The sequence below is a fragment of the Eschrichtius robustus genome, chromosome 2 (assembly GCF_028021215.1).
Source record: "Eschrichtius robustus isolate mEscRob2 chromosome 2, mEscRob2.pri, whole genome shotgun sequence".
NCBI lineage: Eukaryota > Metazoa > Chordata > Mammalia > Artiodactyla > Eschrichtiidae > Eschrichtius > Eschrichtius robustus.
In genome coordinates, this window is record NC_090825.1 from 76,364,989 (window position 1) to 76,380,720 (window position 15,732).

The 15,732-nt window shown below is 38.1% G+C and overlaps 1 protein-coding gene across 4 annotated transcripts in view; it reads right to left on the minus strand.

Moving 5' to 3' along the window:
- MCTP1 (multiple C2 and transmembrane domain containing 1) overlaps positions 1 to 15,732 on the minus strand; it is a 550,214-nt gene that overhangs the window by 296,271 nt on the left and 238,211 nt on the right. For all 4 annotated transcript variants that reach the window (XM_068533874.1, XM_068533867.1, XM_068533860.1 and 1 more), the window contains exon 2: positions 2,812 to 2,926. In XM_068533874.1, coding sequence (XP_068389975.1) covers positions 2,812 to 2,926 — 115 coding nt within the window. The remainder of the gene's footprint in view (positions 1 to 2,811; positions 2,927 to 15,732) is intronic.

Consider the following 15,732-nt stretch of genomic DNA (forward strand, 5'->3'; position numbering starts at 1 on the left):
AGTTTTAGCCTCAATTGATGATTTTTGCCTGTAATAATTATTATGGTGGTGTTTGTTAAAAGGTGATTTCTATTTTCCTGTCTACATTTGTTCATTAGAATTCTACCATAAGGAAAAGCTTTACCTTATCTCACACCTATTTATTTATTTAATTATGTATTTACCAGTATGAAATCATAGATATTTATATTATTCTATGGGTTATAATCCATTATTACCACTATTTATTTTGTTGCTGAAATCGTCCCAGTTTTGATCATTAGGAGCTCCCTTAAGTTGGCTCCTATTTCATTTTGACATCCTGACATCAATTTTTCAGTACTTCCTTATTTTCTGGCACTGCAAAATGTTCCAGGCTCATCTTGTACTGTCCCTGCCCCAGATCTGCAATCAACCATTTCTCCAGGAGCCCTGCTTACTTTTATTGGAGAAATTGTATTTAGAAACCAAGATCTGGGCCAAAAGTATGTGGATTTCTACTTTGTCATTACACCTTTGTGATGGCTTCTAGGCCCTCTCAGCAGAGAGATCACACACACATCTCTATCCATCTTAATTGCTATCTATCTATAAATATATTAGAAACCATCAGTTCATACTGATACCTTTCTAACGCAACAAGGTGCATTCTAGCTTCCCCCCATTCCATGTCTTTGACCTCTTTCTCCAGCAGTAAGAAATCTGACTCTTCTTATCTACAATGTACTTACTTAGTTGCTCATTCCTAGCATATGCAGTAAGTAGTTTCAGAATTGAAAATCATTCTCTGAAGTACATTATTTATATATCGACCTTTTTGTCTTCAGTTTTATAGTGTATAACCCAAATATGGTTTTACTTAATCACTTAGATTAGTTGTTTTATTCCCATTCCCCTGAGGTGTGGTTATAGATATCAACAGGATGCAGGAACCTATCTATCTATATATCTATCCATCCATCCACTCATTCATTTCTTTCTGTAATATTGCCATGGTTAAAGAGTTAGAACTATACAAGAAAGTTTACTTGTATAGTAACAAGTATATTGTTGACATTCTTGTCAACAATGCATATAGAACTTCCTCCTTACCCCTTTTACCCCATTCCTATCCCACATTCTGGACACCTGTTCTTACCGATATTATGTTATGTTATCAATCTCATTCATTTCTGGATTTTACTTCTGATATTTCTTTTTGGAGAAATGAACAGATAATGCATAATCCCTTATACTCCCTTCTTTCTTACCTAAAACATTTCATAATGTTGTTACCCTTTGCACTTTGTTTTTTCACTTAATAATATATCCTGTAACACTTTCCATATCAATTGCTAAAGATTTTCCTTATTTATTTTACAGTTGCATATTATTTCATCATGTGGGTGTACCATGGTTTATTTCACCACCTCTTCTATTTATGGGCATTTTATAATTACAAAAAATTCTGCAATAAATAATTGTGTGTATATGTATTTAATATTGTTGGGAGGACGTATCTAGGACTAAAATTTTGATCTCCTGATGCCTGGTTCAATTCCGTTTTAGATCAAATGTTGTAATGTAATGTAATTAAGACTGCTCTGAAGACTAAAAAATGTTTTATAAATACAGTGAAATAATACTATGTTAATAGCATTATTTTTGTCCTCCAAGCTAACTGTAACTTCTTTTGAGACCAGCAGTTCAATTCCATAAACATTTGTCCTCAGCTACTAAACCCGATGGTTAATTTTGCAAATTCCCCCTGTGTTTAAATTCTAACATTTCTAATCATACCTTCATTCATTAAGAATATTCTGATATTTACTAGTTTGTACTTAAACATTAAATCTATTATTTGTATCATCTCTAATCTTACAAAACCCACTGTTATGTTACTCATTTTCTCTAGTTTATTTTTGTAGAGACAGGAGATAAAAATTACAAATTATGGTCTTATTTGGTTCCTTTCACTGACTAAGTATGGATGTCAAAAAGAGTGGGAGGAGAAAAACAAGATCCTGTGATGCCAGGAGCACTCTGCAGGTCGTCTGACAATAAGTTAGAAGCTCAGGGGCTCTCCTCCTTCTTAGTGGGAGGAATTACACCCAAATTCAGCTTCCTTTAGGAATGTAGGCCCTCAGATCTCCACATCCCAAAGCGGTGTTATTTCAAAACGTGCAAAAGATGCTATACGGTCTGGTTAGGGTCTATCTTTTGTCCTGCCCCTAACCAGGGTTCAAGGAATAATTAACGTACCCCAGGTAAGTTCATCAGGAGATTGCCCTGTGATATGGAATCCAGGAACTAAAGAGTATTTGCCTTGTCTTTTCCTTCATCATGGACTACAGACACCTGTTTAATCCACCATGAGATTATTGCCAGGTTCAACCAAGCCTCAGAAAATCACTTGCTGGGAATCTCCAAAGTTTTGGTGAGATGTTAGTCCAAGATTCTGCAGTTTCAGGGGATTCAATGGAGCAAATCTATGCAGCAAAAAGAATTTCAGGTCTGTGAAAAGGTGAATTCTGATATGGCTTCAAAAATGTACTTCATCTACTTAACTGATTATGTCACTAATTATATATAATGTAGAGTCTAATTTGTCAGCAGTTTGGTAGGGACCTTGCTGTCTGGGTTGGAACAATTCAGAGTTTTCGAACTTGCATCATAACTTCTTCCTCTACGGTCACAGGAGTCAGACGATATTTCGAGCCACATCATTAACCGAAACTTCTAAAACTGATATTATAGTTGATTTTTTTTTAACTTAAGCAACCACAAGGAAAACAAAGTTTGTCAAAAACACAGAGAATAAGCTTCCAGGTGACATTTTTCTTATGTCCTTACCTCCTCGATCTCGGGCAGCTAAACTCTGACCCCTTCTTAATGTAATGTCCAATTGGTACATTCCGGGATCAGCCAAGGGGACATCTGCATTACTGGTTCCAGCAGTATTTATTTTCTGAAAACCAAGAAAAATATACAAAATATTAAATTTATTATCTCTATTTTATTTCCTCCAGTGGGGGACCATGTGTAGCTAAATGCAAACTCCAAGAATTAGTCAATATAATAAATCACCTTATGAATTCACACAGCATCATAATCACCCAGTTCTCTGAAGGTTTTGAAATTCATGAAATTCTTTAGACTCAAAATAAAGACACAGTAGTTATAGGAATTCATGTTTTAACTCAGATTAGAATAACACATAAAATATCAAAAACATTTCCCATGGAAAGTCCCACATAATTCAACTAAGAAAGACTAACAAAGAAATAGTGTCTGAAGTAAAAACACAATCAGTGATGAATGGAGAATAAAGGTATGGGTAACTGAATTGAAAAGTAAAATGATTTATTCAGATGATTTTGTTGATTAATTTATCCATGAAAAGGGGCTCATACTGATGGATTACCCACGTCTATTTTAGCCCCAACATAAAATATGATGCAATTATACAGAAATAAATTCAACCAGCATTTTGACAGTACTTGCAAGAAATAAATTCTCAGTAGGGCTAAATTCCTAATGTTGCTTTCTATGGACTAAAGGTGCACAAGCTATTTCTAGAACTAAAAATCTTTGCAAGCCTACCTCTATAGAATATCTTTAGCGAAAATATACTAGGCATTGAGTTATAAATGCACTAGCAAGAGGAATAACTATTATTAAAACAACATGAGATTCTTGGAGAAGATGGCGGACGAGTAAGACGCGGAGGTAACCTTCCTTCCCACAGATACAGTAGAAATACATCTACATGTGGAACTGCTCCTACAGAACACCCACTGAACGCTGGCAGAAAACGTCAGACCTCCCAAAAGGCAAGAAACTCCCCACGTACTTGGGTAGGGCAAAAGAGAAAAGAAAAAACAGAGACAAAGAATAGGGACGGGACCTGCACCAGTGGGAGGGAGCTGGGAAGGAGGAAAGGTTTCCACGCACTAGGAAGCCCCTTCGCGGGCGGAGATTGCGGGTGGCGGAGGGGGGAAGCTTCGGAGCCACGGAGGAGAGCACAGCCACAGGGGTGCGGAGGGCAAAGCGGAGAGATTCCCGCACAGAGGATCGGTGCCGAGCAGCACTCACCAGCCCGAGAGGCTTGTCTGCTCACCTGCCGGGGCGGGCGGGGCTGGGAGCTGAGGCTCAGCTTCGGTCGGATCTCAGGGAGAGGACTGGGGTTGGCGGCGTGAACACAGCCTGAAGGGGTTAGCGCACCACAGCTGGCTGGGAGGGAGACCGGGAAAAAGTCTGCAGCTGCCGAAGAGGCAAGAGACTTTTTCTTGCCTCTTTGTTTCGCAGCGCGCAAGGAGAGGGGATTCAGAGCGCCACCTAAACGAACTCCAGAGACAAGCGCGAGCCGCAGCCATCAGCGCGGACCCCAGAGACAGGCATGAGACACTAAGGCTGCTGCCGCCGCCACCAAAAAGCCTGTGTGCGAGCACAGGTCACTCTCCACGCCGCCCCTCCCGGGAGCCTGTGCAGCCCGCCACAGCCAGGCTCCCGTGATCCGGGTACAACTTCCCCGGGAGAACGCACGGCGCGCCTCAGGCTGCTGCAACGTCACGCCGGCCTCTGACGTTGCAGGCTCGCCCCGCCTCCTCCGTACCCCTCCCTCCCCCCGGCCTGAGTGAGCCAGAGCCCCCGAAGCAGCTGCTCCTTTAACCCCGTTCTGTCTGGGCGGGGAACAGACGCCCTCAGGCGACCTACACGCAGAGGCGGGTCCAAATCCAAAGCTGAACCCCGGGAGCTGTGCGAACAAAGAAGAGAAAGGGAAATCTCTCCCAGCAGCCTCAGAAGCAGCAGATTAAAACTCCACAAACAACTTGATGTGCCTGCATCTGTTGAATACCTGAGTAGACAACGAATCATCCCAAATTCAGGAGGTGGACTTTGGGAGCAGGATATATTAATTTTCCCCCTTTTCCTTTTCTTGTGAGTGTATATGTATATGCTTCTGGGTGAGATTTTGTCTGTATAGTTTTGCTTTATAATAGCTTTATTTTACTTCACTATATTATAGCCTCTTTCTTTCTTTCTTTCTTTCTTTCTTTCTATTTTTTCTCCCTTTTACTCTGAGCCGTGTGGATGAAAGGCTCTTGGTGCTCCAGCCAGGCATCCGGGCCGTGCCTCTGAGGTGGGAGAGCCAACTTCAGGACACTGGTCCACAAGACGCCTCCCAGCTCCACGTAATACCAAACGGCAAAAATCTCTCAGAGGTCTCCATCTCAACATCAAGACCCAGCTTCACTCAACGACCAGCAAGCTACAGTGCTGGACACCCTATGCCAAACAACTAGCAAGACAGGAACACAGCCCCATCCATTAGCAGAGAGGCTGCCTAAAATCATAATAAGGCCACAGACACCCCAAAATACACCACCAGACGTGGAAGAGCCCACCAGAAAGACAAGATCCAGCCTCATCCACCAGAACTCAGGCACTAGTTCCCTCCACCAGGAAGCCTACACAATCCACTGAACCAACCTTAGCCACTGGGGACAGATACCAAAAACAACGGGAACTACGAACCTGCAGCATGTGAAAAGGAGACCCCAAACACAGTAGATAAGCAAAATGAGATGACAGAAAAACACACAGCAGATGAAGGAGCAGGGTCAAAACACACCAGACCTAACAAATGAAGAGGAAATAGGTAGTCTACCTTAAAAAGAATTCAGAATAATGATAGTAAGGATGATCCAAAATCTTGGAAATAGAATAGACAAAATGCAAGAAACATTTAACAAGGACGTAGAAGAACTAAAGAGGAACCAAGCAATGATGAAAAACACAATAAATGAAATTAAAAATACTCTAGATGGGATCAATAGCAGAATAACTGAGGCAGAAGAACGGATAAGTGACCTGGAAGATAAAATGGTGGAAATAACTACTGCAGAGCAGGATAAAGAAAAAAGAATGAAAAGAACTGAGGACAGTCTCAGAGACCTCTGGGACAACATTAAACGCACCAACATTCGAATTATAGGGGTCTCAGAAGAAGAAGAGAAAAAGAAAGGGACTGAGAAAATATTTGAAGAGATTATAGTTGAAAACTTCCCTAATATGGGAAAGGAAATGGTTAATCAAGTCCAGGAAGCACAGAGAGTCCCATACAGGATAAATCCAAGGAGAAACACAGCAAGACACATATTAATCAAACTGTCAAAAATTAAATATAAAGAAAACATATTAAAAGCAGCAAGGGAAAAACAACAAATAACATACAAGGGAACTCCAATAAGGTTAACAGCTGATCTTTCAGCAGAAACTCTGCAAGCCAGAAGGGAGTGGCAGGATATACTTAAAGTGATGAAGGAGAAAAAACTACAACCAAGATTACTCTACCCAGCAAGGATCTCATTCAGATTCGATGGAGAAATTAAAACCTTTACAGACAAGCAAAAGCTGAGAGAGTTCAGCACCACCAAACCAGCTTTACAACAAATGCTAAAGGAACTTCTCTAGGCAAGAAACACAAGAGAAGGAAAACACCTACAATAACAAACCCAAAACATTTAAGAAAATGGGAATAGGAACATACATACTGATAATTACCTTGAATGTAAATGGATTAAATGCTCCCACCAATAGACACAGACTGGCTGAATGGATACAAAAACAAGACCCATATATATGCTGTCTACAAGAGACCCACTTCAGACCTAGAGACACATACAGACTGAAAGTGAGGGGATGGAAAAAGATATTCCATGCAAATGGAAATCAAAAGAAAGCTGGAGTAGCAATTCTCATATCAGACAAAATAGACTTTAAGACAAAGACTATTACAAGAGACAAAGAAGGACACTATATAATGATCAAGGGATCGATCCAAGAGGAAGCTATAACAATTGTAAATATTTATGCACCCAACATAGGAGCACCTCAATACATAAGGCAAATACTAACAGCCATAAAAGGGGAAATCGACAGCAACACAATCATAGTAGGGGACTTTAACACCCCACTTTCACCAATGGACAGATCATCCAAAATGAAAATAAATAAGGAAACACAAGCTTTAAATGATACATTAAACAAGATGGACTTAATTGATATTTATAGGACATTCCACCCAAAAACAACAGAATACACATTTTTCTCAAGTGCTCATGGAACATTCTCCAGGATAGATCATATCCTGGGTCACAAATCAAGCCTTGGTAAATTTAAGAAAATTGAAATCGTATCAAGTATCTTTTCCGACCACAACGCTATGAGACTAGATATCAATTACAGGAAAAGATCTGTAAAAAATACAAACACATGGAGGCTACACAATACACTACTTAATAACGAAGTGATCACTGAAGAAATCAAAGGGGAAATCAAAAAATACCTAGAAACAAATGACAATGGAGACACGACGACCCAAAACCTATGGGACGCAGAAAAAGCAGTGCTAAGAGGGAAGTTTATAGCAATACAAGCCTACCTCAAGAAACAGGAAACATCTCGAATAAACAACCTAACCTTGCACCTGAAGCAATTAGAGAAAGAAGAACAAAAAAACCCCAAAGCTAGCAGAAGGAAAGAAATCATAAAGATCAGATCAGAAATAAATGAAAAAGAAATGAAGGAAACAATAGCAAAAATCAGTGAAACTAAAAGCTGGTTCCTTGAGAAGATAAATAAAATTGATAAACCATTAGCTAGACTCATCAAGAAAAAAAGGGAGAAGACTCAAGTCAATAGAATTAGAAATGAAAAAGGAGAAGTAACCACTAACACTGCAGAAATACAAAAGATCATGAGAGATTACTACAAGCAACTCTATGCCAATAAAATGGACAACTTGGAAGAAATGGACAGATTCTTAGAAATGCACAACCTGCCGAGACTGAACCAGGAAGAAATAGAAAATATGAACAGACCAATCACAAGCACTGAAATTGAAACTGTAATTAAAAACCTTCCAACAAACAAAAGCCCAGGACCAGATGGCTTCACAGGTGAATTCTATCAAACATTTAGAGACGAGCTAACACCTATCCTTCTCAAACTCTTCCAAAATATAGCAGAGGGAGGAACACTCCCAAACTCATTCTATGAGGCCACCATCACCCTGATACCAAAACCAGACAAAGATGTCACAAAGAAAGAAAACTACAGGCCAATATCACTGATGAACATAGATGCAAAAATCCTCAACAAAATACTAGCAAACAGAATCCAACAGCACATTAAAAGGATCATACACCATGATCAAGTGGTGCAAATCAATCAACGTGATACACCATATTAACATACACGTGATACACCATATTAACAAATTGAAGGAGAAAAACCATATGATCATCTCAATAGATGCAGAGAAAGCTTTCGACAAAATTCAACACCCATTTATGATAAAAGCCCTGCAGAAAGTAGGCATAGAGGGAACTTTCCTCAACATAATAAAGGCCATATATGACAAACCCACAACCAACATTGTCCTCAATGGTGAAAAACTGAAACCATTTCCACTAAGATCAGGAACAAGACAAGGTTGCCCACTCTCACCACTATTATTCAACATAGTTTTGGAAGTGTTAGCCACAGCAATCAGAGAAGACAAAGAAATAAAAGGAATCCAAATCGGAAAAGAAGAAGTAAAGCTGTCACTGTTTGCAGATGACATGTTACTATACATAGAGAATCCTAAAGATGCTACCAGAAAACTCCTAGAGCTAATCAATGAATTTGGTAAAGTAGCAGGATACAAAATTAATGCACAGAAATCTCTTGCATTTCTATACACTAATGACGAAAAATCTGAAAGTGAAATTAAGAAAACGCTCCCGTTTACCATTGCAACAAAAAGAATAAAATATCTAGGAATAAACCTAAGGAGACAAAAGACCTGTATGCAGAAAATTATAAGACACTGATGAAAGAAATTAAAGATGATACAAATAGATGGAGAGATATACCATGTTCTTGGATTGGAAGAATCAACATTGTGAAAATGACTCTACTACCCAAAGCAATCTACAGATTCAATGCAATCCCTATCAAACTACCACTGGCATTTTTCACAGAACTAGAACAAAAAATTTCACAATTTGTATGGAAACACAAAAGACCCCGAATAGCCAAAGCAATCTTGAGAACGAAAAATGGAGCTGGGGGAATCAGGCTCCCTGACTTCAGACTATATTACAAAGCTACAGTAATCAAGACAGTTTGGTACTGGCACAAAAACAGAAATATAGATCAATGGAACAGGATAGAAAGCCCAGAGATAAACCCACGCACATATGGTCACCTTATCTTTGATAAAGGAGGCAAGCATATACAGTGGAGAAAAGACAGCCTCTTCAATAAGTGGTGCTGGGAAAATTGGACAGATACATGTAAAAGTATGAAATTAGAACACTCCCTGACAGCATGCACAAAAATAAACTCAAAATGGATTAAAGACCTAAGTGTAAGGCCAGACACTATCAAACTCTTAGAGGAAAACATAGGCAGAACACACTATGACATACATCACAGCAAGATTCTTTTTGACCCAGCTCCTAGAGAAATGGAAATAAGAACACAAATAAACAAATGGGACCTAATGAAACTTAAAAGCTTTTGCACAGCAAAGGAAACCATAAACAAGACCAAAAGACAACCCTCAGAATGGGAGAAAATATTTGCAAATGAAGCAACTGACAAAGGATTAATCTCCAAGATTTACAAGCAGCTCATGCAGCTCAATAACAAAAAAACGAACAACCCAATCCAAAAATGGGCAGAAGACCTACATAGACATTTCTCCAAAGAAGACATACAGATGGCCAACAGACACATGAAAGAATGCTCAACATCATTAATCATTAGAGAAATGCAAATCAAAACTACAATGAGATATCATCTCACACCGGTCAGAATGGCCATCATCAAAAAATCTAGAAACAATAAATGCTGGAGAAGGTGTGGAGGAAAGGGAACACTCTTGCACTGTTGGTGGGAATGTAAATTGATACAGCCACTATGGAGAACAGTATGGAGGTTCCTTAAAAAACTACAAATAGAACTACCATACGACCCAGCAATCCCACTACTGGGCATATACCCTGAGAAAACCATAGTTCAAAAAGAGTCATGTACCAAAATGTTCATTGCAGCTCTATTTACAATAGCCAGGACATGGAAGCAACCTAAGTGTCCATCATCGGATGAATGGATAAAGAAGATGTGGCACATATATACAATGGAATATTACTCAGCCATAAAAAGAAATGAAATGGAGGTATTTGTAATGAGGTGGATGGAGTTAGAGTCTGTCATACAGAGTGAAGTAAGTCAGAAAGAGAAAAACAAATACAGTATGCTAACACATATATATGGAATCTAAGGGAAAAAAAAAAAAGGCCATGAAGAACCTAGTGGCAAGACGGGAATAAAGACACAGACCTACTAGAGAATGGACTTGAGGATATGGGGAGGGGGAGGGGTGAGCTGTGACAGGGTGAGAGAGTGTCATGGACATATATACACTACCAAATGTAAAATAGATAGCTAGTGGGAAGCAGCCGCATAGCACAGGGAGATCAGCTCGGTGCTTTGTGACCACCTAGAGGGGTGGGATGGGGAGGGTGGGAGGGAGGGAGATGCAAGAGGGAAGAGATATGGGAACATATGGATATGTATAACTGATTCACTTTGTTATAAAGCAGAAACTAACACACCATTGTAAAGCAATTATACTCCAATAAAGATGTTTAAAAAAAAAAAGCAACATAAGAGAAACATAGAGTAAAAATTTTACAGGTCATATTTTATACTTTCTGCCACATTGAATACAGGAGGAAAACTTACTTTTCTTCACATGTTCGAGGTGATTTTAAATCCTTATAATTTTTTTCCAATTCAAAAAGAAATATACTTTTGTTTTGGAATAATATGCATGGATAAGGTAAAATAGTAGATACCATTCCAGCTCTTTAATTCTATAGTTTACATGAAATACAGCTAGAAAGCAGTTTTTTTTTTTTAATGTTTCAAGATCAAGATGAGGAGATTTCCTATGAGAGCAGTTGTCATTTAAAATAAGAAGCAGCACAACTTTGACTGATAACCTAAACTTGTCATCTCTCCTCTGGTAGCAATAAAAAAGAATTCACTTTTTTTCATGATATCCCTGTTTCTATGAATGATAGCACCATTCCCCCAGCCACTCAGGCTAGAAATCTACAAGCATTTCCCTCTTCCCACATCCAAATAGTTGCCAAATCCCATCCACTTCATTTCCATGTTATATCTCCCGGTTGTCTTTTTCTTTTAATTCCTTTTTTTCTTTCTTTTCTTTTAATTCCTTTAACCAAGAATTTGGATCAGGCCTTCAAACAGGAGAGGAGTAAAAGGTAAAATGATTTTCTTTCACTTTCCTCAAACATCCAATTGCCCCACCTCCTTGGGGTTACCAATTTTGACAATTTAGGGTATATCCTTCTACATTTTGAACGTCTTATACAAATACACATACATATAGGTTAATTTTTCTCTGGTTGAGTTTCCAGTTTTTGTTTGAGCAAAGTATTACATTTTGCTTATTATTTCACAATTTATTTAACTTAAGAAAAATATCATGGGCACTTTTCTAATCAATACACATAGATCTATTTTTTTTTTGAGGTACATGATTTTCCACAGTGTTGGGACTGTCATAATTTCTTCAATTATTTCCCTAATAATGAACATATGAGTTGGCTTCAGTATTTGCCACTGAAAGAACTTGTGTTTTTATTTCTCTTATAGGATGAATTTTTCCAAAAAGTTTTAAGTAGTTCACACTCCTATTGAAAGTGTGCAAGTGTCTATTTCCCATATCCTAGTCAGCACAGGATGTTACTAATTTTCAAGTTTCATGGGCAAAAATATTATCTTTCTTCAAAACACATTTCCAGCACTATGGTAAGGTGTCTTCAAACTAGCATAAATGGTAAGAGAGTGATAGCTCTTCACTGGACCACACAGATGATTCCCACTTGGAAAGAGGAAGCCAACCAACGTCTTCTGAATGCCTTTTCAAAGAACAGTTTTTATTTGGGTTTAACAAATAAGCAAGATTTAAATTAAAATCCAGCAAACATTTGTTAAGCTCCTAGTATGTTCTAAGCCTTTCTTGAGGCTCTATTATATATATATATATATATACATTGTTTCAAAATAAACAAATCCACTAACAAATATTAAATGTAGATTTATTACTTTCTAAAAAATGGAATAAAATCTATAGGAAAGTAGAAATTTTCTACTGACCTTGCATCCTCTTCTAGTGTTTTGACGGGTACCTTAAAGTCAGAAAAGTTTGAATGCTCAGATATCTTTATTTTTTTGTAGCTTTCACTGCTCTATTCAGTGATTCTTGAAGTTTAGAGCGAATAATTTACAGAGCATCTGGTTTAACATTTTAAAATGTATACTACATGAGCAAATTAAGGAATTTCCAAAGGTAATTTTAATTATACCAGATTTTCCACTTTTGCTGTTTGAGAATTCAACACCTAGTTAAGAGATGACTTCACTGGACTTACATTTATTGGCTTTTTAAAGCCTGAATAATATTCCATTTTATGTATGTGTGTGTGTGTGTGTGTGTGTGTGTGTGTATTTATAGATCACATTTTCTTTATCCATTCCTCTATGACAGGCATTTAGGTTATTTCCATATCTTGGCTATTGTGAATAATGCTGTAATAAATGTGGGAGTGCAGATATCTCTCCAAGAAACTGATTTCATTTCTTTTGGATGTACAGCACCTTCCCCATCTTGTTCGCTATGTATTCCTATCCAGCCTTCAAGGATCATTTCATTAGCACTTTATATTTCTTGTCCATTATCACATTAAAACTCAAAATGTCATATTTTCCAGTTTAGATTGTAAACTTTTAACAACAGGGAATAGGGTGTTTAAGCATCCAATTGAACACAAAATGTGATGGAGACTATGAGGATAGAAAATGTCTTTACGGGCATGTGATCTAGCTGAGTAGACACACACATGGGGATCTATAACAAAGTTGGCTACTCCATGGGCACTTTTTTCTCTCTCCTCTCCTGTGCCCGTGTATGGCATCTAATCTGTTTTGGCACCTTCTATCAAAAGAAACCTTCTCAATACAGTGCTTTAGGCCGACATTAACAACTGATCAAAATTGCACTTAAAATGAAACCCTGTCCACTCAAGAGCTATCCTTAAAGACAGACTGTGATATAATGGAGTTATTAAGTCATTCATGAAAGAAGACCAATTATTGTGGGAAAAGAATCTGAGGTGGATTCACAGAGATGACAATAGAGCAGTCTGAAAACAGGAGTAGGACTTTGACAAGTAAAGATTTGGAAGAAGGGAGGATGAGAAAATCAACACAAGCCCAATGGTGAGTAGTCACAAGAGGGTGTGTCATTGGATTGTGTGAGAAATAAGGTGGAAAGGAAGACTGATGTTCAGTCATGCCAGCCTGAGAAGAGTTTCAACCTGTGGGCAACAGGAAAAAATCATGGGCTCTTGAAGAGAGGAGCAGTATAGCCAGGACTCATTTAACAATTGGACTTACATTTATTGGCTTTTTAAAGCCTGAATAATATTCCATTTTGTGTATATGTATGTGTGTGTGTGTGTGTATGTGTGTGTGTGTGTGTGTGTGTGTATTTATAGATCACATTTTCTTTATCCATTGCTCTATGACAGAAATTTAGGTTATTTCCGTATCTTGGCTATTGTGAATAATGCTGTAATAAATGTGGGAGTGCAGATATCCCACAGGACTCATTTATCGCCTACCTTTCATGTTTCCTGTTCTGGACTAAGTGATTAGATTTCAGAGAGGAGGAAACTCGGCCTTTTATCTCTGTAGGATGAATGAGAGTAGAGAAATCCTGTGGATACAGGAATTATTTAAAAGGTTTTACGACAGTCCAGTTTAAGTCACAAGGGCCTGATCTGGTCAGCGGAAATGGAAATAAAAGATGAATTTGAGACATTGAGGAGAGTCAATCAACTGAATTGTCAACTGACAAGATGTAGGGGATACGGGAAAGGGATGGATGAGTCACACAGAAGTTTGAGCTGAGCTCCTGGGAGATTGGTAATGTCAGCAGCAGAGAGCAGAAAAGAGAGGAAGAGCAAGTTCCAGGCCACCCCTGTGTCAACCTCCAAGGATACCCCCAACTCTAGCAAAAAAGAAAGTCAAGAACTTAAACAGATCTAGAGATACATCTTCCCTCAGGCTCAGTGAAATGGTTCCAAGAAGAAAATTGGATTATGGAGGGATACTAGAAATATAATTTTTATGGGTATAAAGTATCTTTTTCAAATGTTTATTAAGTTCTCAAATGTAAGGATGTATTAGGAAAGATGTGTCTCAAGTACCAGGCACTCACATAGCTCTAAAACAAACTTTGTCATTTAAAATATTTTTTATGTTTTCTCAGATTTAACATTTATTTAGTGACTATTATAGGAAATTCAAATACTCTTCCCCTTGCTAAACTGCCATGTCCCACATTTAGATGGGTGCTGCTATTTTTTTAACCACTTTATTGAGGTATGATTGATATGTAAAAAGCTGTACGTACATAATTTATACAACTCCATGAGTTTGGGAATAAGTATACACCTGTGAAACCATCACCACCATCAAGGCCACAAATGCATCCAACCCCTTCCAAAGTTTCTTCCCACGACGTCCTTTATATTATTATCATTTGTGTGTGTGTGTGTGTGTGCGCGCGTGTGTGCGCGCACACATGCGCATGTGGTGAGAACACTTAACATGAGATCTACCCTCTTAGAAAATTTTAAGTATGCAACACAGTATTGTTAGCTATAGGCACTATGCTATATAGTGGATCTCAGAACTTACTCATCCTGCGTAACTGAAATTTTGTACACTTTGACCATTACCTCCCCATTTTCTCCTCTCCTCACAGCCCCTGGAAACCACCATTCTACTCCCTGCTTCTATGAGTTTTACTATTTTAGATTCTATATGTAAGTGAAATCATACAGCATTTGTCTTTCTGTGACTGGCTTATTTCACTTGGCATAATGGTCTCCAGGTCCATTCATGTTGTTGCAAATGGCAGATTTTCCTTCTCTCTTAAGGCTGAATAATATTCCATTGTATGTATATACCAAATTTTCTTTATCCATTCATCTGCCAATGGACATTTACGTTGTTTTCATATCTTGAATATTGTGAATAATACTGCAATAAACATGGGAGTGCAGGTATCTCTTTGAGATCCTGATTTAAATTCCTTTGTATAAGTACCTACGAGTGGGATTGTCGAATCACATAGAACCATAAAAGACCCTGAATAGCCAAAGCAATCTTAAGAAAAACAGAGCTGGAGACATCACACTTTCTGATTTCATACTATACTACAAAGCTATAGTGATTGAAGCAGTATGATACTGGCATAAAAACAGACAAATAGATCAATGGAACAGAATAAAAAGCCCAGAAATAAACCCACACATATACAGTCAACTAATCTTCTATAAGGGCATCAAGAATATAAAGTAGGGAAAGGACAGCATCTTTAATAAATGGTACTGGTAAATATATATATCCACATACAGAAGAATGAAATTAAACCCTATTTTACATCATATACAAAAATCAACTCAAAATGGATTAAGGATTTAAATGCAAGACCTGAAGTTGTAAATCTTCAAGAAGAAAACATAGGAAAAATGCTCCTTGACAGTGGTCTTGGTAATAAATTTTTGGATATGACACCAAAAGCACAGGCAATAAAAGCAGGAATAGACAAGTGGG